This window comes from Netta rufina, assembly GCF_964035555.1.
Source record: "Netta rufina genome assembly, chromosome: 30".
Taxonomy (NCBI): Eukaryota; Metazoa; Chordata; class Aves; order Anseriformes; family Anatidae; genus Netta; species Netta rufina.
Window position 1 is genome coordinate 2,242,757 of NC_140154.1, and position 26,992 is coordinate 2,269,748.

At 62.5% G+C, this 26,992-nt stretch overlaps 5 protein-coding genes across 5 annotated transcripts; 3 read left to right on the forward strand and 2 right to left on the reverse strand.

The window, feature by feature from the left end:
- Positions 1-194: 194 nt before the first annotated feature.
- PRIM1 (DNA primase subunit 1) lies at positions 195-3,073 on the reverse strand. Its single transcript, XM_084303732.1, has 13 exons — positions 2,937-3,073; positions 2,635-2,792; positions 2,275-2,381; positions 2,092-2,165; positions 1,743-1,879; positions 1,619-1,677; positions 1,430-1,540; positions 1,247-1,337; positions 1,018-1,162; positions 877-946; positions 714-799; positions 529-627; positions 195-431 (listed from the first exon to the last, which is right to left on the reverse strand). The coding sequence occupies exons 1-13, from the start codon at positions 3,037-3,039 to the stop codon at positions 412-414; spliced, it is 1,260 nt and encodes a 419-aa protein (XP_084159858.1). The 5' UTR covers positions 3,040-3,073; the 3' UTR covers positions 195-411.
- Positions 3,074-3,639: 566 nt separating this feature from the next.
- Positions 3,640-8,138, forward strand: LOC311220205 (uncharacterized protein; the record flags this gene model as incomplete). Its single annotated transcript, XM_084303670.1, is given in 8 exon segments — positions 3,640-4,010; positions 4,012-4,168; positions 4,246-4,504; positions 4,574-4,737; positions 4,886-5,084; positions 6,302-6,985; positions 7,596-7,759; positions 7,921-8,138. Coding segments are annotated over 8 exon segments (2,016 nt in total). The 5' UTR covers positions 3,640-3,839.
- A 1,566-nt stretch (positions 8,139-9,704) lies between these two features.
- On the forward strand, positions 9,705-11,165 carry LOC311220206 (retinol dehydrogenase 16-like; the record flags this gene model as incomplete). The annotated part of the gene is made up of 4 exons (XM_084303671.1): positions 9,705-10,020; positions 10,098-10,356; positions 10,702-10,865; positions 10,936-11,165. The coding sequence occupies 4 exons, from the start codon at positions 9,705-9,707 to the stop codon at positions 11,163-11,165; spliced, it is 969 nt and encodes a 322-aa protein (XP_084159797.1).
- Positions 11,166-16,341: 5,176 nt separating this feature from the next.
- Positions 16,342-17,436, forward strand: ACKR5 (atypical chemokine receptor 5; the record flags this gene model as incomplete). The annotated part of the gene is made up of 1 exon (XM_084303585.1): positions 16,342-17,436. One exon carries the CDS (start codon positions 16,342-16,344, stop codon positions 17,434-17,436), a length of 1,095 nt encoding a protein of 364 aa, XP_084159711.1.
- A 2,039-nt stretch (positions 17,437-19,475) lies between these two features.
- ZBTB39 (zinc finger and BTB domain containing 39) lies at positions 19,476-26,784 on the reverse strand. The gene is made up of 2 exons (XM_084303558.1): positions 26,702-26,784; positions 19,476-25,492 (listed from the first exon to the last, which is right to left on the reverse strand). The coding sequence occupies exon 2, from the start codon at positions 25,387-25,389 to the stop codon at positions 23,251-23,253; it is 2,139 nt and encodes a 712-aa protein (XP_084159684.1). The 5' UTR covers positions 25,390-25,492; positions 26,702-26,784; the 3' UTR covers positions 19,476-23,250.
- Positions 26,785-26,992: the final 208 nt, after the last annotated feature.

The following is a 26,992-nucleotide window of genomic DNA, read 5'->3' on the forward strand; positions in this document are numbered from 1 at the left end:
CGCCCGGCCCCGGGGCCGCGCACAAAGGTTCCGGGGCACGGACGGTCCGGGGGGGGAGCGGGAATGGGGCCCTGGGGGGGTCCCGGGGGCGTCCCGGGGGGGTCCCGGGGGTCCCACCCCAGCCCCGCGGTGGGAGGGCGGCCCAGGGAGGCAGGCACGCGGCTGACCAGAATTTTTTTAATGGAAAACGGGGTAGAAAACGTTCAAAAAGTACAAAAGGCGAAAACAGGGTAAAAAAAAGGTACAAAAAATACAAAAGGCACAAACTGCGGCGGTCGGAAGGGAGCCGGGGAAATTGGCCGGGGGGTGTCAGGACCCTGCCCCACGGCACCGGGCCCCCACGGGCGGCAGGCAGGTCCCTCGCTGGCCCCACGGCAAGGACGGGGGCTGCCACCGCGCTCCCCAGCAGCGTCAGAAATCGCCTTGCAGGTCTGGGAAGGGGAGAAACGAGGAGTTTTACAGAAAAAGAGCAGAGCCACAGGGCCCCTCCAGGTCCCCAGGCTGGCTGCTTCTCCTCCCGCCGCTTACCACTTCGCTGGAGCCGCTCCCCTCTCCGGGCGCGCTCCATCTCCTCCAGGAACTGCTCGAAGACCCGCACGTACGGCGCCAGGCTCGTCCTCTTGTAGTCTGCAGGAGCAGAGGGGGCTGAGCAGGAGCAGGAGCCCGCCGCTGGGGTGGGGACCCCCCCATGTCCCGGCCGTGGCCCCCCTCACCCCGCACACGCCGCTTTGGCTCCGTCTCTCCGCCGTCCTCCTGCTCCCCGTCATCGCCGGCCGCATCCAGCTCGTGGCACAGGGAGCTGCGGGCGATATTGGGACATGGCAGGGGCTGCTGGCAGAGCCAGGACCCACCCGGGGACCCCCTCTGCTGGCCCACCTGATGGTGGGGACGGCAAATGGGTCGAACTGGTCCAGCCTCTGCAGATCCAGCGGCACCGAGATGCGGCCTGCAAGAAAGGGGAGTCGCTGCCGGAGCTGGCCGGCCCCATGTCCCGGCCCTGCAGGCGGCCAGACTGACCTGTTTTGGGGTGGACGCTGAAGGGGCTCTTCAGCAAGTGCCCGACGCCTTTGCTGACGTTGATATCAAGGCGCGGGAAGCAGTACTGCAGCATGATCTCCCAGTCTGCGTAGCATGGTGCGCTCTTCCCGGTGCTTGCTGCCCGCTGCAGGGACGGGGGGGGTCAGGGGGCAGCCGCAGGGGCTGCAGCACCCACCCCTCACCCTATTACAGCCCCTTGGGAGCTCACCCGCGTCCGCTCCATCCTGCCCTTCAGCAGCTCCCAGCGCTGCACCGAGTCTCGCTTCTTGGGGAAGTCGCCCTGCAGCTGCTCGCGGTGCTGTGCCCGGCGGTTAAGGCTGATCACAGCTGCTGCCAGCCCCACTCCCCTGCGCGGACCCTCCCCTGGCCCCGAGCCGCTGCGGGAAGGATATCCTCCGGGACGAGGGCCAGCACCTTGTCCCAGCGCTCCGGGCTGCCCAGGATGTCCTGGCCGACCAGTGCGTACTCCTCGAAGTATTTCTCCACCACGTTCACCGACCGCCTGCAGAGGAGGAGCGGGGAGAGGCTCAGTGCCCCGTGGCTGGCGGCTGCGGGGCAGGGCAGGCGCGTCCCCACCGACCTGATGAAGGGGTGGATGGGCTCCGAGAGGTTCACTTTCTTCACAGTCTCTGCTCCACCCTGGGGGGACAGCGGTGCTCAGCGCGGGCGAGGCGGGCAGGGCTGCCCGGTCCCCACGCACCCACCTTCACCAGCGTCAGGTACTCCACGGCGGCCGCGCGCAGCGCCGGGGACCACTTCCGCACCGCGTCGTCGCACACCCAGCAGTGGACGCCTCTCCGGCCCGAGTACACCCACAGGCGGTGCTTCATGCCCAGGTCCTCTGCGGGGGGAACAACCGGGCTGCGGGAGCGTGCTGGCACGGGTGGCACTACAGCCCCGCCGGGAGAACCCCCTGGGTGTCAGCTCTGCTCCCGCTCCAGCCCCGCAGCAGCTCCCCCAGCCCCCTCTTCAGGGCATCGCTGCAAGGGGCAGCAGGGTCTGGATGCGTCCCCGATGCACGGCAGGGGCTGTGGGGTTCCCGGGATCCCTCACCCACGAGCGCGCGGTCAATGACGCGAACAGCGATGGTCATCAGGGTCCAGCACTTGGAGCAGATCTCGGCCGAGCTGGGGGCAGAGCGCAGCAGGTCAGGGGGGCGCTGCGGCCGTGCCGTCCCCCTCCCCAACTATTCCACCTTGTTGGGGCCAGGGCCACGCTGCCAGCGCCCCCGGTAACCTGCAGCACGTCCGGACGTCGTCGTAGTCCGTCATGTCGATGTCGAAGACCAGCTCCTTCTCCACGGGCTGGAAGGCCCCCAGGTGCACCGTGTTGTGCTGGCTGGGCTGTGGGGCACGACCGGCTCAGCCCCACCGGGGGGCACGGGGGGGGGCCGGCGTCCTCCCGCAGCCCCCGGCCGGTTGGGGAGCCCGGTGAGAGCGGGGTTTGGGGTGTCGAAGGGGAGGTTGGACGCTGTGCTGGGGGACGTGGTTTAGCACGTGACGGTGGCGGCAGGGGACGGTCGGACCGGGTGATGCTGGGGGGCTTCTCCCACCCTCAATGACTCTGCTTTGGGGGTTTTGGGGTTGTGCGACTCACCCGGTGGGAGTAGACGGCCCCGATGTCGATCTTGTAGGGGTTCATCTTCTGCAGCTCCCGCTCCAGCTCCTGGGGGCTGCTGAAGGACTGGAAGCGCACGTAGACATCGTCCCGCAGCGTGAAGGAGAACTCCCGCAGCTGGAAGTAGTTCTTCGCCGCTGGAAGAGGGGGGGGGGGGGGGCACGGACGGGGTTGGCGGGGAGGGGGGACCGGCACGGAGCGACCCCCGCCCCGTTCCCCCCGCCCCCCCCCGGGCCCAGCCCCGCCGGCCCCGTCCTGCCCGGGCCCCCCCCGCCGCTCACCGCCGCCGTAACCGAGCCAGCGGCCGTAGGCGCCGTGCGGGAAGAGGCGGCGGTAAAACACCGGGAGCAGCTCGGGCAGCGCCGCCGGCTCGAACCGCGCCATGGCGCCGGGCGGCGGGCGGGAAGCGGCGGCACCGCCTGAGCCCGGGGGCCGCCGGGAGCTGGGGGGCGGCACCGCCAGGGCGGGGGGGGCACGGAACGGGACGGGACGGGACGGGACGGGACGGAGCGGGGCGGATGGCACGGGGGGGCTCGGGGGGCCTCGGGGGGACAGGGCACCCGGCACAGACCGGGCACTGCCGCCTGATACGGCTCGGCTCGGCTCGGTTCGGGAACGGGTGCGTGAACACCCGACATAGCCCGGACCGGCTCGGCTCGGCACGGCCGGGCGCTGCAAGGTCTGTCCCAGTCCCGTCCAGCACGGCTCGGCTCGGCTCGGTTCGGGAGCGGCCGCTCGAGCACCTGATATATCCCGGACCGGCTCGGCACGGCACGGCCGGGCACTGCAAAGCCCGTCCCAGTCCCGTCCAGCACGGCACAGCTCAGCTCGGTTCGGGAACGGGCACTGCAGAGCCTGACACGGCCCAGAACGGCACGGAACAGCACGGCTGGGCACTGCCAAGCCCACCCCAGTCCTGCACGGCTCGGCTCGGCTCGGCACCTCCCAGAGGGGCACGGGCAGGGCACGGGGCTGCAGCGAGCCCCGGCGGCCGGGGAGGGCCAGGGGGGGCTCGGGGCGCCCCGGGGAGCTCAGCCCCTGGCTCCGCCCGCGGTCATTGCCCGGTCCCGGGGGTCCAAGGTCGGTGTGGGCCTGATCCAGTGCTTGCGGCTGCAGCAGCGCCTTCCCCGCTCGCCCCCCAAGCGTCCCCGCTCCGCTCGCTGAGCCCTGAACTCCTGCCCGGGATGGGGCCGTGGCTGTGGCTGTGGCTGGCGGCGGTGCTGGCGGGGCTGTTGTGGCTGCGGCGCTGGCACCGGGAACGTCAGACGGTGCCCGGCCTCTCGGAGAAGTTCGTGCTGATCACGGGCTGCGACTCGGGCTTCGGCAGCCTGCTGGCACGGCAGCTGGACGCGCGGGGGGCTGCGGGTGCTGGCGGGCTGCCTGACGGAGCCGGGGGCCGCCAGGCTGCGGGCAGCCACCTCGCAGCGCCTGCAGACCGTCCTCCTGGACGTCACCTCCAGCGCCAGCATCGCCGCCGCCACCACCTGGGTGCGGGAGCGCGTGGGTGACCGAGGTAGGACGGGGGGACACGGCTGGGGCTGGGGGCACAGCAAGGGGTAGAGAGCCTGTGTCACCCCATCCCCTCCCCAGGGCTCTGGGGGCTGGTGAACAATGCCGGGATCTTCCACCCGGTTGGCCCCAACGAGTGGCTGAGCAAGGACGACTTTGTCAAGGTGCTGGACGTCAACCTGGTCGGCCTCATCGAGGTGACGCTGAGCTTCCTGCCCCTGGTGCGCAGAGCCCGGGGCCGGGTGGTCAACGTGGCGAGCATGGTGGGGCGCATTGCCCTGGTGGGAGGGGGGTACTGCCCCTCCAAGTACGGCGTGGAGGCCTTCTCCGACAGCCTCAGGTACCTCCAGTCCCAGCCCCCTCTCCCAGCCCCAATCCCTGCTGCACTGTCCTCACTGCTGCCTTCCAGGCGCGAGCTCCTGGATTTTGGGGTGAAGGTGTCCATCATTGAGCCTGGCTGCTTCGGGACCAACATCCTGGACTCTGCCGAGGCGAAGCAGAGCATCGTGAGGGCGTGGGACCGCGCACCCAGCGAGGTCAAGCAGGAGTACGGGCAGCAGTACTTCCAGGCCTGTGAGTGCGGGTGCCAGGGGCTCCAGGGGGCTGTGGCTGGGATCCTGCGGCAGGGGAAGGAAAACAAAACACTCTGCCCTCACTGGGTTAAATCTCAGCGTGGCACGGGGCGCCCAGCCAGCTCCTGCTTCTCTCTTCCCCTCTGCAGACAACAGCAATTTTCAGCATTTCATCACCACAGCCAACCCCAAGCTCTCCCTTGTCACCAACGCCATGGAGCACGCGCTGACGGCCAAGTACCCGCGCACTCGCTACGGGTGCGGTCTGGATGCCAGACTCTTCTACATCCCCCTGTCCTACCTGCCCAGCGCCTGGGCTGACCGCCTGCTCGCCACCAGGAGCACCTAGTAGTGTGCTAAGGGCACAGCCGGTGCCCAGCACGGTGCTGCTCATGGCCCCCCCGGCATCAGGCGTGTGTCCCGGGCCCCGCTGGCTCCAGTCGGTTGTTGACGGTTGCACCCATTTCATAGAAAGCAACACTGCCCCGAGTGTCTTCGTGTGTTGCGTAGCCACTGTCGCTGCCTCGCCCCCGCCCACTGCTCCTTGCTCTCAGGGGTTTCGCGCTGCACAAAGCAGCAAGGAACAGGGGCAGCCTGGTTCGCCAGGAGGGAAGGGGAGGACAGGGGCATCCCTGGGGATGGGGTGAGGCATCAAACACTGCCAGGCAGAGGAACGACCACAGGGACTGGGAGGACTGGGAGGGAGTGAAGCTCCTTTCTTGCCCCAGAAGACCCCAGTGCGGTGCTCGCCCCGCTCTTGGGGCAACACAGCTCAGCCCTCGCTGGCCCCAGGCTCCACAGGGGCTGTCCCCCGCTCCCCTCTGATGCCCTCTGTGTGCAGGGGGAGCAGCCAGGGGGCTGCATCAGGCAGGGGGGAGGACAGGTCCGTGGGGTGCCCGTGTGGGCGCAGACCCAGGCAAAACCCCAAGGACCAAAGACAAAAGCTGCAGCAGGACGTGCTGCAGCCCCGTGCCAACAACAGGCTGCCCCTGGGCTGGTTTGCAAGGGGGCAGGGGGGAGGCTCAGCAATGCCGCGGGGAGTGCAGGAATGATTTGTGGGCACTGTCTGTGCAGGCGTGTGCCTACAAGCTCAGCGCAGCTTCTTGCTGCTCTCCAGCTCTGGTTCCCAGAGCCACCAGATGCCCGTGATAAAAGCAGAAGTGAGCGGCGTTAGGAAACGCAGCGCCTGCTCCTTCAGGCTCCTTCCGTAATGCTGCCGTAAGACGCGGCCCAGGGCAGTGCCTGCAGCGAGACGCCTCCAGCACGCCCCAGCTGCCGACACCAGAACGGGGCAGGCAACCACCACACTCCTGCCCAGGACCCAGCCTGGAAAGGGACGCACCGTGGGGCTGAGTCCCCTGCCTGTGCCTCCCCAGGCTCGGCTGCAGCCTCAGCCACTGGCACAGCGCCGTGTGCCCCTGATCCGGCCCCACCACCGGCACTGATTTACCGAGCCCTGCAGGGCTGGGCAGGTCCAAGGTCGGTGTGGGCCTGATCCAGTGCTTGCGGCTGCAGCAGTGCCTGCTCCCACTCACCCCCCGAGCGTCTCCGCTCCGCTCACTGAGCCCTGAACTCCTGCCCGGGATGGGGCCGTGGCTGTGGCTGTGGCTGGCGGCGGTGCTGGCGGGGCTGTTGTGGCTGCGGCGCTGGCACCGGGAGCGTCAGACGGTGCCCGGCCTCTCGGAGAAGTTCGTGCTGATCACGGGCTGCGACTCGGGCTTCGGCAGCCTGCTGGCACGGCAGCTGGACGCGCGGGGGCTGCGGGTGCTGGCGGGCTGCCTGACAGAGCCGGGGGCCGCCAGGCTGCGGGCAGCCACCTCGCAGCGCCTGCAGACCGTCCTCCTGGACGTCACCTCCAGCGCCAGCATCGCCGCCGCCGCCGCCTGGGTGCGGGAGCGCGTGGGTGACCGAGGTAGGACGGGGGGACACGGCTGGGGCTGGGGGCACAGCAAGGGGGCAGAGAGCCTGTGTCACCCCATCCCCTCCCCAGGGCTCTGGGGGCTGGTGAACAACGCCGGGATCGCTATCCCCACTGCCCCCAACGAGTGGCTGAGCAAGGACGACTTTGTCAAGGTGCTGAACGTCAACCTGGTCGGCCTCATCGAGGTGACGCTGAGCTTCCTGCCCCTGGTGCGCAGAGCCCGGGGCCGGGTGGTCAATGTGGCGAGCGTGATGGGCCGGACCGCCTTCTTCGGCGGGGGGTACTGCCCCTCCAAGTACGGCGTGGAGGCCTTCTCCGACAGCCTCCGGTAAGTCCACGTGTTGAGCCCGCTGCTGGTTCTTCAGGCTGCTTCGCTTCTCTGGCAGAGCCTTCATCTGCGCAGACCCCTTCCCCTGCCACCCCTAGCAAGCACATGTGGGCTTGTTGGAGCTGCTGCCACCAGATGCACGAGGAGGGCCTTTGGGGACGCAGCGCCCACCCACACGGTGTGCTGCCCACTGCTGGCAGCCTCCGCTCTGGTTCAGCCCAGAACATGCGGAGGCAGCCCAAGGGAGGGGATGGTGAAGGATGTGGCAGGGCTTTGATTTCGTTCCCCCGCATACTGGATCTGCTTGGCTGCAGGGGAGGCTGCTGGCTGCAGGCTGACACCACCTGCCTGGGCAGGGAACCTCCTGCTTGGACCTTGCCCCTGCTCCAGATCCCGGGGGAACGTCCCCGAGGTCTGTGCTGACCCCATCCCATCCAGGCTCTGCAAACATTTGCTCACGAACCGCCTTGGACGCGTGCTGGGGCTGGCACGGGGTGTGCTGGCGTGTTCAGGATCCCCCGACAGTCCCCTGTCACGAGGCTGCCGTGCATCCTGCGCGGCCCCGTGCTGGCTGCCGGAATCTGGTCCCACGGGGCTCGGACCCTTCCAGGCTTGAGATGCGCCACTTCGGGGTGAAGGTCAGCATCATCGAGCCAGGCTACTTCAAGACAGCAATCACCAGCGCTGAGAACCTGGAGAAGTGTTTTCTTAGCACCTGGGAGAAGGTCTCGGATGAAACAAAAGCAGGCTACGGGGAGAATTACTTGAAGGACTGTAAGTACACCACCTCGAAGCTAAAGCCACGGTCCTCCCTCCCTGAAGCCAAAGCCCACCCCGGGGCAGCAGGGTGTCCAGCCGCCCTGAGAGCCAGTGGAGCCATTCAGTTGCCTTTGGCACGGGGCTCAGCACCCGCCCGGCCCCTTCTGCCTCTGCAGTTCTGGCAGGAGCCAAGAAGATGCACAAGAGGTGCAACTCCAACCTCTCGCTGGTCACGGACTGCATGGAGCACGCGCTGACCAGCCGCTACCCGCGCGCCCGCTACTCGGCTGGCTGGGACGCCAAGCTGCTCTACATCCCCCTCAGCTACCTGCCCTCCTCCCTCGCCGACGTGATCCTGACCTGGTCCTACCCCAAACCTGACCAGAAAGCCTGAGGTCGCTGCAGACAGCAGCAGCCAGGGGCTGAGATCTGGCATCGCCCCGCAGCTGAAGCCGTGCGGAGAAGTTCCTAAATTCCTAGCTCGGCCTACATCCTGCAACTCGCTGTCACCTGCTAGCAAACAGGTTTGCTGCTGAATAAAGACAATATTCTCTTCCCTTCACGGCAGGGCTTTTCTTTTTAGCTGTGTCCCCTCCCTCAGACAGCGCACCGAGGCCATGCCCCTGCCTGCACCAGGAGAGACAGGACAGAGGTGTTGGCACGGCCGTGTGAGCCTCTCCGCCCGCACCAGCCCCTGCTCACTTCACTGTGCCCTGGTGCTGGGGACACCCAGGTGCCACGAGATACAGCAGTCGGCTCCGTGCCCCACGGGCAGAGGGGCTGGGAAGGGGACTGAGCACTGCAGCGGGCAGCCAGGGGAGCCCCCAGCCCCGCTTTGCTGCTCTGAGCTCACCCCAGCCCCTTCACTGCTTGCCCCAAGTAAAGGGGACAAAGCAGCCGCCCCAGGGCTTCTGAGCTGGGCAAACTCAGCCCAGCGCTGTGTCCAGAAGGGTCCAAGCTAGCTCTGCCAGCACAGGCAGCTACCGGAGGCCAAAGCAGAGCTCCCAGCACGTGGATCTGTGCAAGATGAGGCAGTGAATTGCAATTAAGAAATGGAGTTTTATCACGGGAGCTGGTGCAATCCAGCCTCTTCTGCAATTCGGGTTTCTGGCTCTTCCCCCAGCTGCTGCTCAATACCTGGGCTGGGGCTGGTGCACACCAGCCTCTATTTATACAGCCCCCACACCAGGATGGGCTGCAACAGACCTTCACTGAGTGGGACCAGAGCAGCACAGGACCTGCCCAGGTAACCCCGGGGTTGGGGCCGCAGCGTTCACAAGGGGCAGCTCCTCTGGCTGTGTCAGGCACATCTGGAGGGAGGTTCAGGAAGGGTCGGACACAGCTGGCTCAAGGGCATCCAAACGCTGCTATGGCAGGAGCTTGCTCTGAGGGGGAGGTGAGGTGGGCTCTGCTCTGAAGGTCCCCAGCCCATCGTGCTGCTGCAGGGACAGTGGCAGAGCGGCGTCACGATCAGGGGGAGGACAGCAAGGCTCCACCAAAAACACGTCCTTGGTGCTTCTTAGTCACACTGAGGACAAAAGCTCGTGTGTAAGAGGGCCAGAAGGAAACAGCCACCGAGTGCTGAGCAGAACGGGTGGTTGGGGTCTGAGGGAGATGCGGGGGCCAGGTAGGACAGAGAGCCTTGAACCCGTACCTGCTGCGAGCATGCCCACCCGAGGAGCACTGGCTGCAACAGGCTCCCACGGGCAGCAGCCAGCCGGGAAGTGCAGGGCCTCACACCTGAAATCCAAAGACCACCCAGCACCAGGGAAAAGCCCCTAAGGCTTCGTACTCAGGAGAGCCGTCCGATGGCTGAAACTAACAGCTCCCGAGGCGCAGCAGCAGCTGCTCCAACCCAGACGCCACCAGTCCCTGACCGCTCCCCAGGACCCAGCCTTCACCCCAGGGCAGCGCACGGGACACTGCCTCTTCCTTCCCCCAGAGCCGAGCTCCAGCAAGGATGTGGCTGTGGCTGGCGGCGGTGCTGGCGGGGCTGTTGTGGCTGCGGCGCTGGCACCGGGAGCGTCAGACGGTGCCCGGCCTCTCGGAGAAGTTCGTGCTGATCACGGGCTGCGACTCGGGCTTCGGCAGCCTGCTGGCACGGCAGCTGGACGCGCGGGGGCTGCGGGTGCTGGCGGGCTGCCTGACGGAGCCGGGGGCCGCCAGGCTGCGGGCGGCCACCTCGCAGCGCCTGCAGACCGTCCTCCTGGACGTCACCTCCAGCGCCAGCATCGCCGCCGCCACCACCTGGGTGCGGGAGCGCGTGGGTGACCGAGGTAGGACGGGGGGACACGGCTGGGGCTGGGGGCACGGCAAGGGGTAGAGAGCCTGTGTCACCCCATCCCCTCCCCAGGGCTCTGGGGGCTGGTGAACAACGCCGGGATCGCTATCCCCTCTGCCCCCAACGAGTGGCTGAGCAAGGACGACTTTGTCAAGGTGCTGAACGTCAACCTGGTTGGCCTCATCGAGGTGACGCTGAGCTTCCTGCCCCTGGTGCGCAGAGCCCGGGGCCGGGTGGTCAATGTGGCGAGCGTGATGGGCCGGATCGCCTTCTTCGGTGGGGGGTACTGCCCCTCCAAGTACGGCGTGGAGGCCTTCTCCGACAGCCTCAGGTATGGGGGAGGCCAGCCTCATCCCACTAGGGGCTCCTGTGTGCTGGGCAGCTGTGCCCTGCTTTCCCCATGTAGGGCTTTGAGTTGTGCCCAGCTGCCTCCCATCCCCGCAGCTGAGATGAGCATTGAGCCACGGGGAGGGTTTGTGAAAGATGTCCCTGCGGGTTGGGAAACTTGGGCAAGGCTGGAGCCAGCGGTTGTGCAAGCAGAGAAGGGTTTTGAGGAACCCCAGGGAGAAGCGAGGGCTCCCCAGCTGCCACCTGGGGAACAGAGAGGTGTCATTGGGGTCCCCATTGCCTCGCAATGCCTGGTCCCTGGGGTGCTGATGGCCCCCTCCCCGGCCAGGCGTGAGATGCGCCCCTTTGGGGTGCAGATCTCCATCATCGAACCCGGCGGCTTCCAGACGGGGATGACCAACCCCGGGGGGCTGGTGAAGGCCTTGCAGCACCTCTGGGAGAGGCTCCCAGCGGAGATCCAGGCAGCCTACGGCCCCCACTACCTGGAGACCTGTGAGTACCCCCTCTCCCCAGCCCTCACACCCCCGGGGCTGTGCTGCTGACCCCCATTTGTCCCCCCCAGATGCCCGGTACATGGCCCTGCTGCACCGCCTGAGCAGCTCCCGCCTGTGCATCGTCACCAGCTGCATGGAGCACGCGCTGCTCGCCCGCTGCCCCCGCAGCCGCTACACGGCCGGCTGGGACGCCCGGCTCGCCTTCCTGCCGCTCAGCTACTGCCCGGCCTGGCTCTCCGACACCATCAGCGCTTTTTTCCTGCCCATCCCAGCCGGGGGGACACCTGCACGCCCCTGAGACGTGTGTCTCTGTCCGTGTTACGCTGCTCAATAAAGCTGGTGGGAAGGGGGCTTCCCATGGCGAGCTCCATCCTCAGAGCTGGGGATGCAGTCCTGGGCCACCCGCTCTGCTCAAGGCACACCCAAGCTTTTCCCAGAGCAGCTGTGAGCATCAGGGCCGTGGAGACAGCTCTGCCCCGACAGCCCTGCGGGGGTCCCGCAGCGTCCCTTTGGGCAGCAGCAGCCTTCCTCGGCTCTCCCACCTCCCCAGACACCAGACCCCAAGGACACCTCGCACAGCTTGGTGTGTGGGGTGCAGACACCGGTCCCCTGGCCACCAGCCGTGGCCTGCAGGGAGGACAACCCTAGTGCAGCCTCCCTCCAGGCTTTTATTTGGTTTTGGGGGGTATTTAGGGCCAAACGCTTACCCGCATGCCAGACCCACAGGCTCCAGAGCGGCCGCATGGTTCTGTAGTGCTCTGGGTGCCTTTATCCTTAGCTCACTACCTCCCTCAGCTGCTGAGAGCTGGCTGGGAGCACCCGGGCAGCCTTCTCAGTGTGCCCTTAAGCACAGGGGGAGAAATCCCCAGCCGCCAGCTCCCAGCTTCATCCGAGCAGTCAGGGACCGGCCCCATGCAAAGCCCCCAGAGGCACAGCCCCGCTGTCTGCAGGCTCCCCTGGCACCAAGTGGCTGTTGCTGGGTTTCGGCACATCAGCTGCGTGGGCGGTAACTCACATCTTTTATAACCCTAATTAAGGGCTGATTAGTGATGATCAGCTGGGAGACAAGCCCCTTAGGTTGTGCACTTGCCTGCAGGGTAAGAGCAGCGTTACCAGCAGCCTGGCTCCCACCCACCGGAGTCCCACGGTGCTTCTCCCTCGGGTGCAAGAGCAGGACAGCGCCGGGGTGAGAAGCCGGACAGGGAGCAGCCTGCACAGCACCACGTCCCTGCACATCCCCAGGGGCTGCAGAGCACAGCGACGATGCTGGGCAGTGCTGGGAGAACGGCTGGTCCCAGAGCAGCCCTGCCTGCAGCCGGCAACCATGAAGTACAAATCCCACGGGAATTTTGGGCCCAGATTCAGCCCCGTGGGGTAAAAGCTCCAGCGGGGCTTCAAGTCTCTTGAGTGCCAGTGCCCCAGGGACACCCCCCCCAGCTGAGCTCCCCCAGCTGCCCCTCCCGCCCTGCCCTGAGCCCTGGAGCGGTGCCTTTCCGGAGAGGAAGCGGCCTCTTATCCCATTTATCTCCAAACAAATGGGAGAAGCAGGCCCCTGGAGAGGGTGGGGGCCCCTTGGGCTAGCTGCAGACGGTCACGTTTGGGTGCTGGTGGCCTTGAAGCATCCCAGCAGAGATCGGGAGTAGCCAAGCTGCCTGCCCCAGCATGTGTCCTGCTCCCGGCAGCACAGCTGGCTTGGAAATGCCACCAGCTCCTGCAGCTGGAAGTCCTGGCTGGGATCGGGCAGCCCTAAAATGCCCCAGGAAAGCCTAAGGTCCCTCGGGTTGCTCTTGATCCAGCCCCTGCAGGGTCACCTGTGTCACTCAGTCCTTCCTGCTGCGTGTACCAGTGCTTTTGCTCTTCACAGACAGGTCTGGTCCTTACATAGAATCACACAGAATTGTCTAGGTTGGAAGAGACCTCAAGATCACCCAGTCCAACCTTTGACCTAACACTAACAAGTCCTCCACTGAACCATATCACTGAGCTCTACATCTAAACGTCTTTTAAAGACCTCTAAGGATGGTGACTCAACCATCCCTGGGCAGCCAATTCCAATGCCTCACAACCCTCTTGGTAAAGAATTTTTTTCTAACATCCAACCTAAACCTCCCCTGGCGCAACTTAAGCCCATTCCCCCTTGTCCTGTCACCAGGCATGTGGGAGAACAGACCAACCCCCACCTCGCTACAGCCCCCTTTAAGGTACCTGGAGAGAGCGATAAGGTCACCCCTGAGCCTCCTCTTCTCCAGGCTGAACAAGCCCAGCTCCCTCAGACGCTCCTCGTAGGACTTGTTCTCCAGGCCCCTCACCAGCTTCGTCGCCCTTCTCTGGACTCGCTTGAGCACCTCGATGTCCTTCTTGTAGCGAGGGGCCCAAAACTGAACACAGTACTCAAGGTGCGGCCTCACCAGAGCTGAGTACAGGGATACAAGTCCTGTTCCAAGTACAAGTCCTTCCCTAAGCCCTTGGGAAATAAAATGCCAAGACAAGGAGCTTGCCAGCCCACAGTGCATAGTGTTTGTGCCATCAAAGCTGGATCACATGTGCCAGTCTTAGAATGTGAGGGAGATGAAAACAAATAAATGCCCCCGAGGCCCTCATGCTGGTGCCTGGCCCTGCAGGGCAGAGCACCGCGGCTGCAGCTGGGCAGGACAGAGTCCAGGGGCTGTTGGGGCTAGACCAGCTTCTCACCCCCTCACCCCCTCAGCATCAGCCCCTGCTGGCTGTGGCTGCAGTGTGTGGCCTGCATCCAATTCCTGCCTTTCCCATGGGCTTGCAGAGGGCAGTAACTCCCCTCAGCTCACCTCCTCCCACCTCAGTTTCATGATGTGTTTCATGGAAACAAAACCGCATCCCTGCCCTGCTGGGAAGGTGCAGCCACAGCAAAGGATGAGCCTCCCAGCCCACGGCACAACATGGCATCCCTGTGCCTGCTGCGGGGCAAAGCGAACCCCACGGTGCTGGGGGTGAGACCAAAACCCCGAGTTCCCCTTTGCAAACAGAGGCTGGGACCCTGTGGGGCCGGGGTACCTGCTCGCTGGGGTCGCTGGCGACTGGCCTGTTGTTGTGCAAGGGCCGACTTATCAGTGCCGTATGCTTCCCTGTTCCAGCCGTGCCTTCCTTCCGAGCCGATTGTTGATCACAATGTCTTGTCTGCACTTGAAAAGGAGATTTCCTGCAATTGTTTTGCAGGACTTGCAGCTCGATGCAAAACGTTCTGCCTATCAGCCCCCTCCCCAGCATAGGGGCAAGGCTAAAGCCCCCTCCCTTCCCCTGCAAAACTGCCAGGCAATCATGTTGGGTTGATTAATTGCTGCCTGGCCAGAGGTGTTGCTGTGGAGATAGCCATCTGCAGCGAATTCCGACAGCTGAGGAGGAATCGCGACTCCAGCTGCCCCCAAGCCTAAAATCCTGGCTCAGAGGCAGTGCCCTGGGGGATGTGGCTGCTCTGCCCCCTCAGCAGTATGCTGTGTCCCCAGTGTGCTGATTTTGGGCTCTTTCCCCAAAGGAAAGCCTGAGGGCCCCTGAGCAATGCCTCAGGGACAGGCACGCACATTCCCCCTAACCCTCAGGGCTCCCAGCTGATTCATTTTCCCCCTGCCCACAGCACCAGTGAGCCCTGGGCAGGATCAGGCCCATAGCTTGGTGGCCGCCAGGTCCTTCATGGAGCAGGCAGCAGGTGAGGTGGCTCTGAAGCACCCACGGAGCCTCTCTGGTGCTGATGCTGGCACCTTCCTGAGGCTCCCCTTCCCCAGCACACCATGACCTCAGGTGCATGCCAAGCCAGGGGGCTGGAAGCCACATCTGACATCCCCTCGCGCTGGGCTGTCTCAGGATATCAGGCTGCCATGGTCATTTCCTGCTGGGGAGGATCCCGGAGCCCACCCTGAGCCCTACAGCAGCTGCATCCCTGCATTCCCAGACAAACGCCAGCCGCCGTGCCGCGAGGATCGCCCCGTGCAGCTGCTCCGCATGCCCACCGGTGAGCCAGTGCGCCTCGCGCCCCTCTCCCACCGCTGCCTCAGGATTCAAAAGCCCCGGGCACAGCTAGGCTCCAGTCCCATGGGCTTCTTGCCAAAGCTTTCAGGAGGGTGACAGTGCCTGGGCAGGGCTGGGGCTGGTGCTCTGGGGGCTCTGGTTGTGGTGCGTGGAGCTCCGCGTGGTGCCATGAGGTACCCCAGTGCAGTGATGCACTTGGCATTCCCAGGGATGGGTCCTCTTGGGAGTTTTGCAACAGGGTCCACGGCACCTTTGCCATGCAGCTGCAGCCATGCTGGGATCCACAGGCTTTCATGCTTGTGGCAATAAAAGGATGCTGTTACATTTCCCTTAAGTTCATAGTTTTGGTACCTACTTGGAGCCCCGAGGGGATCCAGTGCCGTGCGCGGCAGGGAGGAGCGAGGGAGCGTTCTGATCTGGGCTGCACAGCACCTGCACACCACAGTGGGGGCACAGCTGCTGCTGCGGTTTCCTGCATGCTTCGTGGTCCTGACCACGGCACCGGGGTGCACCTCTGCGTGTAAGGGCAGGGTGGCAGCAGCGGGGATCCCACCAGCTCTGCGCCGGGGGAACCTGAGTGTGGGAGGCATGGAGGCAGCTGCAGGGAGCAGCAGGGGAGGCTCCCAGGCTTGCAGCCCCCATGCCCACGCTGATGTTGCTGAGCCTCGGGGCTTGCAGGTGCCCTGACTGGGTCCTTGTCTCTGCCACCTGCCAGTCCCCAGCACCGTGTGCCCCAGGGTACGGCCACTGCTGGCTGTGGTCCAACAGGGATGGAAGCGGGAACACAGCTGGGGGACTGGGAGGCTGCTGCTTGCGGCTGGCGATGTGAGGTTAACGTTCAATGCTGATGCAGCATCTTTGGAGGGATGATGTAGGAATTCACCCATCGGAATAAAATTCCATAGGATTAAAAAAAAATACATATGTACTTCCAGAACCTCCCCCAGTGACTGAACTTTGCCAGGAGAGACCAGCTAATTCTTCTCTATTTTGCAGCTGCCCCACTCTGTGCAGCCGCTTAGATTTTCTATCTGAGTTTCCCTTTTGATCTTTTCTTATGTCTAAATGAAAACTCCTGCCCCTTATAAATAGGATTATTTTATTTTATTTTATTTTATTTTTTTTTTTTGGGGGGGGGAGGGATCTCTAGCATCTCTCAGTGCAAAGAGGCAGAGGGATATAAAGCAAGACCTGGTGAGCAAGTCTCCAGACAAGCTTAATTCAAGCAAGTCTCATAGTGTGACACCCACAGCTGGGTCTTTGTGAGACCCCTGTGTCCCATTCCCTGGTGCTGCAATTCAGTCATCATTTGGGATGGCCAAGAGCAGAAATTGAAGTCACCAAGAAGCTGAGCGTGCGGATGCTTCCCAGCTCTAGCGCCCGGCAGGGGGAGGACTCCCAGCATGGCTGCAGCTCTCTGCCCCTGCCAAAGGGCTCCGCAGTTCATTGCTCTCCCTTTCTTTGCAGCTACCAGAATGGCTGAGACGACCGCTGCCCCCAGTGAAGCGCCCACTCTCCCGAATGAGTATGGGGACTACCACAACTGGTCTGAGCTGTTCCACCTCTTCAACTACACCTACACGTTCTGCGAGTTCAGCCTGGATGAGAATGTCAAGCGCGTCGTCCTCTTCATCCTTTACCTGGTCATCTTCGTGGTGGGCTTGGTGGAGAACCTCCTCGTCATCTGGGTCAACTGGCAGACACGGGGCAACAAGAGCTTGGTGAACCTCTACATCATCAACATGGCCATCGCCGACCTCGGCGTGCTGCTCTCGCTGCCCATCTGGATGCTGGAGGTGATGCTGGATTACACCTGGCTCTGGGGCAGCTTCCTCTGCCGCTTCACGCACTACTTCTACTTCGCCAACATGTATGCCAGCATCTTCTTTCTCACCTGCCTGAGCGTGGATCGCTACGTGTCCCTGACGAGCTCCTCCCTCTTCTGGCGTAAGCACCAGCACCGGGCACGCCGCATCATCTGCGCCTGCAGCTGGGTCCTGGCAGCAGCCATCCCCTTCCTGGAGGTCGCTCACATGCAGCTGGTCAACACCGGAGAGCCCATCTGCATCTTCATGGCCCCCTTCGAGACCTATGACGAGTGGGCGCTGGCGGTCAGCTTGGCCACCACCACCATTGGGTTCCTCATCCCCTTCCCCATCATCACTGTTTTCAATGTCCTGACGGCCAGGTTCCTGAAGCGCACCAAGCCGGAGAGCAGGAAGCACTGTCTGCTCATCTACGCCTACATCATTGTGTTCCTCGTCAGCTGGCTGCCCTTCCACGTCACGCTCACGCTGCTCACCCTCGACGGCAACCACATCATCCTCCACTGCACGTTCGCTCACTTCCTCTACTTCTTCTACGACATCATAGACTGCTTCACCCTGCTCCACTGCGTGATCAACCCAATCCTCTACAATTTCCTAAGCAAAAACTTCCGCAGCAAGCTCATCTCTGCCGTGGTGAAATACATCCCCAAAGACCTAGCCGGCCAGAAAGGTGCAGACAACTCCTCCTCCACCACGCAGCACTCCATAGTCATCACGAAGGACAACAACCCGCCCAATTAAGCGGGATGTTGGACTGCCCGCTCATGGCTGGCCCCAGGGGGGTGGCCAGCTCCCTGGGCTCACTGCGGTCAGTAAGGTTATTTTCCCTGGTGCTAAGCAGACACTTTGCTTTTAAACAACACTTCTTGGCTGGCCACCTACTGTGATCTGAAGGCAAGGGCAGAGTGCCAGGCATGAAATGAGATGGTGCAGGGAGCTGCAGACACATCGCCTCTGATGTGCTGCCCTATTGGATCTGTTTAGCTAACGAAAGAATAAGAGAAAGAGATATTTCCTGTTTTCCGAACACTTGTACTCTGTCTGCTTTGAAACCTGCTCACAAACCCAGTGCTGGGACCTGACTCCAGCAGCCCCCAATCTTCCCCACAGCCATGTAGGGTGGGGAACATGCTGCCCTCTTCCTTTAGCCCAGGGTTTTCTACAGCCCCTACTTTCACTTACCTGTGTGCTCTGGGCATATCCTGCTGCAAAGGTATGGGATGAACGCTGCCCTTCTGCTCTGATGCTTTCCCGAGCAGGAACAAGATGAAATTCATGCCTTTGAAAGACAAACCTACCCTCGCAGCACCTGGCAGGGAGCTGAAAGCCTGATTTTACAGAAATGAAGGCAACAAAACCCAGAGGTGCTGAGCATGACACAGAGCTGAGCTTTAACGAGGGGAGGAACCATTCAACATCGGCAACTCATTGAGAGCGATTGTTCAAACCCAGCAGTAAATTAGGGACAAGTAGAACTGGGTTTCACTGCGCAAGTCTGCCTTCAAACATGACTGGGGAGAATCGAGTTAGGGTTCCTGGTTTGCGTACTGCACCCAGCTCGTTAACACTGGTCTCCTTTAAAGCATCTCGTGTTGGGTTCCTCAGCCACTGGGCACCTTTCTAAGTACCGGCAGGCTCTGGCAGTCCTTGACACGCGCTCCCTCTCAATCAAAGTCGCATAGAAGGTGTACACTGCGGCACTTCCATGTGCACACATCCTCAGAGTACGGGCTGCAAGAAAGTGGAGCATCTGGAGAAAGTTCCTCCTCGTCTGGCTTCTGCTCAGTCACATGCTGCGGGTCAAGCCCTGGGTAGGGGAAGGTGAAGGAGCAGCAGCCGCTGGAAGGGAATTAATAAATCTGGAGGCCTTGAGCTGCTTAAGAAACACATTTTTAAAAAAGCAAGACATAAGCAAATTGGACAGGATGCTCGCCTCCAGCAGCGGAGGGCAGGATGTACCGGGCTGACACGGACCCACGGTCACCGTGGGGCTGGCCGGGGGCCACTCCGCTCCCCCGCTGCACGCCCCAGGACTGCTGCGCAGAGATGTCCCTGCTCGCCTCCAGAAGGGGACCGGCCCAGGCAGGAAAAGACAAATCCTTCTCTGTCACAGAAATATTTGCTGAGCAGTCAGGGCAGAAGTCAGCCCCCCGACACGAGGGCAGCCCCTTTGGTAGGGGATGTGGAGGCAGCCGCCAGCTGAGCGCGGCTCCGGGCCCGACCCCTCTCGGGGCTTCCTTTGCTCGTGCCCTCTCCTTCTCACTGAAGAAACTGAAGATAAGCACACAATAGCAAGACATCTGATACATGACATAACCCGGACAGCACTATATTCCAGCTACTTAAACATGTACAACTTGGCATTTGACCTATTAAACTCTTGTTTTGTTTTAAAGAAAACTCTCCTAATGCATCTGCAACTTTGTGCACTGCAGCTCACAGCGCTGGAGGCCAGAGCAGCCTCACAACCTCCCCCTGGACAGCACGAGGCAGAATTATTTCACCCACAGCTTCACCCAGAGACCTGGCTCCAAAACCCTGCAGGTCCTGCAGCTCCCCTTGACTCCCTCCCAGCCTTCCCCTGTCCCCTCGTGGGAAGCTGTCCCAGCAGCGCGTTCCTTTAGCACTTCCCAAATACCTGCTGCTCCTGGGCCTCCTCCCCAGCTTGAATTTGTCCAGCACCTGCTCCTGGCACTGGCTAACTTTATAAAAAGAATTGTTATTATTTTCTTTTTTAACAGAGAAACAAGGCACAAGAGATCAACATTTTTCATTTTATTATTCTAAATAAAAACCACAATTTGTGCTGAACAATGGAGTATAAAAGAACCCGATGTACAACGATTTTAGACATCTACTATTTGGGGGGAAAGTTTACAAAATATACAAAACTTTACAGCAAATAGATAGTAAACACTTAAATATCAGGAGGTCAGTACCTACTATTAACTTAACAAAAAGGTTAGACAGCAATTCAACTTTTTTTTTTTTTTCTTTCTTCTGCTTAATTATTTTGTTAAGAGACCCGGATCCTTCAAGAAAGGGGAGGACAAACCAGAACGGCGCGATGCGTTGCAGGGGTCAGAGCAAGGCAGCTCCGAGCACCCTTCGCAGCGCCGTGGGGACTGCTGGGGCCCCATCCCAGGCCTGGTGGGGCTGGCAGAGGGGCCGTGTGGGGCCGGGCCCGATGTGGGGCACGCCATGCAGCCCCCCAGCCACAGGGGAGGAGAGCTCCCTCAGCCCCTCTCAGCCACAGCCCCGTCCCCACACTGCCTCCATAAACGAGAGCTCGCTGCCGATCGCAGGCAGCTTCTCGTGGGAATAATTCATGACCACACAGGGAAGAACCCAAGACACAAACATCAGGGACCTGAGCACTCTCTCCCCACCCACACACCAAAAGCAGCCGGCAGAAGATGGGGTGGGCTTTTGCTTTCCTGTCCCTGTGCTCAGAAGGGTGGGCTTGCTTTGCCCGCTACTGTTTCAGTGTAAAAGCTTCTCTTTTTGGTTTATGTGCACAAAAGGCTTTTGCTTCACAGCTTAGCTAGACACGGGGCTGCAGGCTGTTACCATGCACCAGTGCCCCGAGGCATCCCGAAGCTCATTGCAGCTCCTGGGGCATTTCAGGAGGGTCTCTAGGCTTTGAAGACTCGGCGGTCCCAAGCTTCCCTCACATCCTTCATAACAACCTCCAGAGCAGACCACGTCCGTTCCCCACACGCCAGGGCCCCGTCCACCAGCACGCCTCGCCACCATCAGGACAACGGAGGCGACCCTGTGCCCCAGCGAGCCCCCCGGCGACACGGTGCCGGCCCCCAGCACAGCTCCTGAGCTCTTCCCTTGGAGCCAGCAGGGTGGGCACGGCTCCTCGCTGCCAGGGGTCCTGCACCAAGGCCACGGGCAGCCCCCCACAACCAGCACTCGGGAAGCAGCTCCAGCTGACAGACACCTTCCCCATCTCCCGCACGAGCCACCTACCGTCTCAGTACCTATTCTCCTCTGTAAACATACTGCAGGCACCGAAGTGCCAAGCGGACAAGTCCCGTTAGGCACCTCCAGCAGGCAGTCAGCTGGCCCAAACCTGGCCAACATAACACAAACGGGGGAAAAGATGCGAACCCCTCAGCAGCCTCCTCTTCCCTTTTTCCTCCCAAGTGAGGTCGGCTCCTCTGCCTCTGCCCTGTGCAGACACCGAGGTGGGAGAAGGAGGGCGCGCCGGTGCTCCAGGTGTGGGAGCAGAGTTCCCCTGGAGGGGACCAGGGGGGAACAGGCAACGGGCCCAAAGGAGGCTGCTGCAGCCCACAGAGAGCTGGGATCGGTTTGGGAAGGACGGCATCCCAAGGGAGGGACCCCGCGTGGAGCAGGGGAAGAGCGTGATGATGAAGGAGCAGCGGAGAGGAGGCATTGCAGGCTGACCACAGCCCCTGCTCCCCTGCACTGCCTGGGGGAGGAGGTAGAAGAGGGTGGATGGGAGGAAGGTGGTTTTAGTCTGCTTTTAGTTCTCTCTGTTCTATTGTTCTTCACTGGCAATAAATTAGTCTTCCCCAAGCCAAGGCTGTTTTGCCCATGACGGCAAGTGGAGGGAGATCTCCCTGTCCTTACCTCAACCCACACGTTTCAGCCTCCCCCCACCTTCTATTGCTACATAGCTCCTTCCACAGGACTTGGATGGGACTAAAGGAAGAGTTGCTTTTGATGGGGAAGGCTGTGACAGAAGTAAAATGACCCAGCTGGGTGGCCATCGTACCTCAGGAGACTGGTGCAGGACAGGAGAGGATGGAGGCTGTCATCTCCTCGGATGCTACACGTTAATACTCACGAGGTGCTTTGCATCTTCCACGCGCTTTGCAGATGTGAGCCAGTAATCTTCAGCACACTCCAGGGAGGTAGGTCGGTACCACAAGTGTTACCACCCTCATTTTACAGATGAGGAAACTGAGGCAAAGAGGTGAAGTGACTTGCCCAAGGCCACAGTGGAGCGGGGGGAGCAATCCCCAGGAATTCCTAGCTCACGAACCACGCGTCCGGACCACGCTGGGCTGCGGGTTGCCCCTTTGAGCGGAGGGGGAAGCAGGGTGATCTCACAGGGTTTGCAAATCACTAGTTTTGTTTTGTAACAGCATATCTTTGCAGAAGCACAGGAGCCCAATTTACGACGACTGTAGCTTGAAAGCGCTTCCTGTTTGTGAGGTAGTATGAGTTACCTAAGGGCAGTTATAACTCACGCTGTGGTATTTGGAAAAATATGTTCCTCTCCACCTCTGCCCCACAGCAGGATAGCATGGGAACGAGCCGGTCCCACCCTTCCTGGTGTAAACACTGCCGGCAGGGCCGGGCCGGCCCCGGGAGCCCACGCTGCAGCACACGCGGCTCCCAGCGGCCACCCCAGCACGCGCCACGGTCACGGCGTCGCGACAGAAGGCGAACGGACTCACATTGGCACCGACACCGTCCTGCAGCACTCGTCAGCGAGGAGACGCGTCTGGGATGCGGCAACCCATGGCGGCAGTGGTGGCAGCAGCAGGGGCCATGCCTCCGGCAGAGCTCCATCCTTCCCGACAACACCGACGGGGAGATAAGGCCACGGTTTTGTCTCGTGCTCGTGCGCCGGGACCACGCAGCCTCAGCAACGCTGCTCTTTGGCAGCTTCCAACACGACGCCCTGGGACGCAGCGAAGTGTCGTCCCAGGAAGGGCTGCAAAACACCTCCTAGGAAGCAGCCGATCCCTCAGCACGGAGCCTCTGCCCTGCCTCGCTCGGCCATTCCTCCATGGGACCTCCCTGCTTGCAGCACCCATCCCCGCCGAGCAGCCCTCTGTTCGGGCTGCTCCCTGCCACGAGGTGGCCGGCTCCTTCCTTTCCCTTTGTCCAAAAACAGGGTCTTTGAAGATGGCAGCAGCATCGTGGGCACGGCAGCAACGTGCCCAGAGCCCCCAGCCGCCCTCCGTTGCCTGCCCCTGGCATCCCGCCTCACTGCCTGCTCATTTCCCCTGCAGCGGAGCCACGGTGGCAAGGCCGATCCTGTGACACAGACTCTCCTCACAATAGCAGCAGAACCCCAGTGATGCCTAGAACAAGTCTTTGTTTTCCTGTCTTTTTTCTTTTTCTTCAAGTCCAGCACCATCCTGCTCTAGCTCTGTCCCTCTCTACTGAGGTCAGGTGTCAAAATATCTTAGCAGCATCAGTTTGTGGGTAAGCTCAAACTGAGGGTTAGCCTAGTCAAGTGGGCTAAAAGGTTTAAAAAAAAAATCTAGATTCAAAACCTAGTGAGAAATGCTAAAAACACAAAACTCATTGGCCTCTAACAGGATCAGAGGTAAGTAAACACGATGGACTTCTCAGAAACAGTGATGTAGCTTACGTGCTGTTGATTTGTACAATGCCAATCTAAAACGCCCTAGGAAGGCCAAGAATTAAAAAAAAAAAAAAATAATAAAAATAGAAAAGGAGGATTCCATCCATGATGCCTGACCATTAAATAAAATAAGCGACGTTTCTCCACAGCTTCTGTCGCGAGCGTTTGCTCCTTTGCTGGCCCTGCCCTGCCTCACCCCATCAGCTGTCCGCATTTTTCTCCGCATCTTTGGAATGGATAATGTACATGAAAGTCTGCTCAATGGTGAAGTCCGGGGGGAGGCTGCCTTTGTGCACCCCTATGTGCTTGCTCATGAGGTTGAGCGTGGAGCTGTAGTGGCCGCACACGGTGCAGCGGTACATGAGGGCCCCTGAGTGCGTCCGCAGGTGGCACTTGATGGTGGAGCGGCCGCGAAAGAACTTGTGGCACACCTTGCACTGGTAGGGCTTCTCCCCGGTGTGAATCCTCCGGTGGTAATTGAACTCGCTGGTGTGGGCAAACCTCTTCCCGCAGACCTTGCAGCTGTACTTACTGTTGCCTGGCTGGCTCTGCAGTGCCAGGTCTTCGCTCAGGAACTCCTCGGGCAGCTTCCTCTTCTGCAGGCCCTGCGGCTGGAGCCGGTCACCGAAGCTGGGTCGGATGTCCAGGCCGCCGCCGCACTTGTGCTGGCTGACGTGGTAGCGGTACGCTGCCTCCAGCTTGAAGCTCTGCCCGCAGAAGTGGCAGCGGAAAAGGGCCTCCTCCACGTTCTGGTGGACGGCCAGGTGCTTCTCCAGGAGGTGCCGGTCCACAAAGCTGTTGGCGCAAACGGAGCAGGAGAAGACCGAGATCCCCAAGTGAGACAGGGCGTGCCACATCAGGCTGCAGAGGCTCAGGTGCCTCTGATCGCAAACGCCGCACGTCTGGCTTTTCAGGTTCACGTGGTCCAGGATGTGGTTGCGGACGGTGTGGAAGTCTTTGGCCAAAGGCTTCCCGCAGGCGGCGCACGCCAGCTCCGAGCCGGACCCCCCGCCAAACGCGCCGACCTTCCCCGGCAGCGGGTCGCTGGGGTGGACGATGACGTTGTTGTCGAACACCCCTTCTCTGCGGTGCAGGGTGAGCTGCCACTGGGTGAAGAACTTGGTCTCACACATGTCGCAGGAGAAGAGGAAGATGCCGATGTGGGACAAAACGTGAGTGACCCTGGAGTTCCGGTCCTGGAAGTGGGTTTCGCAGACCTTGCAGTTCCCGGTCAGCAGGTCAACGTGATCTCTGGCGTGCTGGCGGATCAGCTGGATGTTGGGCTCCAGCACCTTCTTGCACACCTGGCAGGGCATGGCCTTGCTATCCCGGCTGTCGTTCTCAAAGGCCAGCTCTTCCTCGCTGTCGTCGCTCAGCTCAATGACTTCTTCTGACGGGCCCAGCTCCTCGCTGGCATCTTCGAAGTGCAGTTCGTCCTCGCCCAAATCTTCCAGCTGAAGCTCATCCATCTGCACAAAGCCCTGCTCTTTGGAGTGGTTGCTGTTGCTGGGACAGGAGTTGCTTCCCGTGGAGATGTCCAGGGAAGCATCGGTGGTGAAGAAGCCGCCCTTGCTGTAGTCACCGTTGCTCTGGACTTTATACTGCTGGCAGGAGCTCGTGGTGGTTTGAACGACGACGTTCACACTGCCCAGGCTGGGCTGGGCTGCCATGCTCACGGCAGGAGTGAATTGCTCCACGTCTGGTTCCTGCTCCGTCTTGGGAGGCTGCTGCTGCTGCATCAGGGCGAGGGCCTGGCTGCCTTCGCTCGCGTTATTCCTGTCGTCCTCCTTGTAGCTGCCCACTGCCTCCCCATGCAGGATGTAACCGCGCTCGGGGCCAAAATGCTCCCCGCCGCTCCGGATTTCCCCCAGCGAATGGTTCTGCTCGGAGGAGGCGCTGCTCAGAGGACCCGACCGGCCCTCGCCCATGGCCAGGGAGGGCTGCTTGGGGATGGCCGAGCTCTCCAAGTCGGGGAAGGTCGAGTGGCAGGCCTGCAGCAGGTCCTCCATGCCCAGCCGCTCCGCCACCTCGTAAATGACGCCCACGTTGATCAGGTCTGTGAAGAGCTCGGAGGTGTACACGAAGCTGAGGATCTTCTCGAAGTTGGCCGGGGTGATGAAGTCCACGACGTAGGTCCGAGCGGCGTCCAGCCCCGTGTTCAGAAAGAGGTTCTGGAAGTAGCCCGCGGCGCAGGCCAGGACGGCCTTGTGCGCGGCGAAGGAGCGGGTGCCCACCAAGATGGTGACGTCGCACATGGTCTCAGAGAGCCTGCACTTGTTGAGTTCCTTCAGCAGGTTGTTGGGGTGGTTGGTGCTGTGCAGCTTGATCCTCATGCCCATCTTAGCAGCTGCTTGGGGGTCCCTGTCCTGCTCAGCTGCTTCTTCACGCCCTCATCAGCCGCAGGAGGTGCTTGGCATCCAGAAAGTGGCAGGGCAAGGGGCTCTGCAGAGAGGAAAACGTGAAAACTTTAACACCTTTACAGCCAGAGAGGTGTCGCGGCAGTCTTACCTCAAACACCCCCCCCTCCTGACAAGTGACTGGGAACCAGCTCCTGAGGTGGAGGCGAACGGAGCCCCTCTCGTATCAGCAAATAAAAGAAAAAAGCCGCCGGCTCTGCCAGCGATGCCCCAAGGCTCCTGCTGTGTCCTGGGCACCGCGCTCGGCTCCGCTGCTCACAGAGTGCTGGGGGGGGGGCTCACCTCCAGGCCTCTCCAACACCGCTGCCTCGCAGACCCCTGCCCGCCGCCCACCCTCGCTTCAGGTCTCCCCCGCACCCACGGGGGCACTTTGGAGAGGTCTCGCCCCCCACCGCAGCGCTGGGCCCCCTGTGGGCCACCTCCCGGCCCATCCTGCAGCCCCCAGCCCGGCCACCTCCCCCCTGCTCACGAGCCCCCAGCCCAACCTCAGCACCCAGGGCACCGAAAGCCCCCGACATGTGGGGACACGAAGGGGAACTGGCCGAAGTGCGTCTCAAAAGCCCGGTTTGCTGAGGGGGTCCCACACCAGCGCCCTGGTGCCAGCTTCCATAGCACAGAAAAGGGGGGGGCAGGCTGGGGGGTGCTCGGCTGGGGTGTGCCTGGAGCCCCCTGCCCACCCTGGGGCGGGTGGGGGGTCTGCGGGTGCAGGAGGAGCCGAGAAAGTGTGCCCCCCACCCTGGGGTGCTGGGGGGGGGTCTGTGGGTGCAGGGGGAGCCGAGGATGGGTCCCCCCCAATCCGGGGTGCTGGGGGGGGGGGAAGAGAGGAAGAGACCGGGCAATGGGGGGAGGAGGAGGGGGGTGAGGGGAGCGGGACACGGATCTGCCACCGAGGGAATGGGAACCGGGGGGGGGGACACCGGGGGGGGGGGCACCAAGCAGCCCAGAATTGGCCATGCTGCCGCGATTTCGGGTGGGGGAGACCACGTGGGGGGGGGTCAGGGGGGAACCCGTGGGGGGGGGGGACACCGAGGGGGGGTCAGAAAGAGAGGAAGGGGGGGGTTCAGAAAAGTGAGGGGGGGTAGAAAGCGAGGGGGGGGCAACGGGAATGGGGGGGGGGGGGGCGAGGGGAGCCGGGGACCGAGGGGGGCGGCGCGGCCCCGGGGGGTGGGGGGTGGCCCCGGGGGGGTCGGCCCCGGGGGTGGGGGGGGCGGCCCCGGTGGGGGGGGCTCCTTACCCGCCCGGCGCCCCGCACCATCGCCGCTCGCTCACACAAAGGCGCCGCCCCGCCCTCCGCCGGCCGCCGCCGCGACGAGCGCCCGCGCCGGCCGCCACCGGAGCCGCCTTCCGCCGCCCGGCCCCGCCGTCGGGGCCACAGCGCCGCCACGGCCCGGAGGGGAACTGCGGGGGAGGGGGGGGGGGGCACGGGGCCGGGGGGGGTAACGGGGCTGGAACGGCGCGGGGATGGGAGGTGGGGGCGGCCAAGGGAACATTGGGGGTGACGTCGAGGGGAGATGGGGCAGGTGGA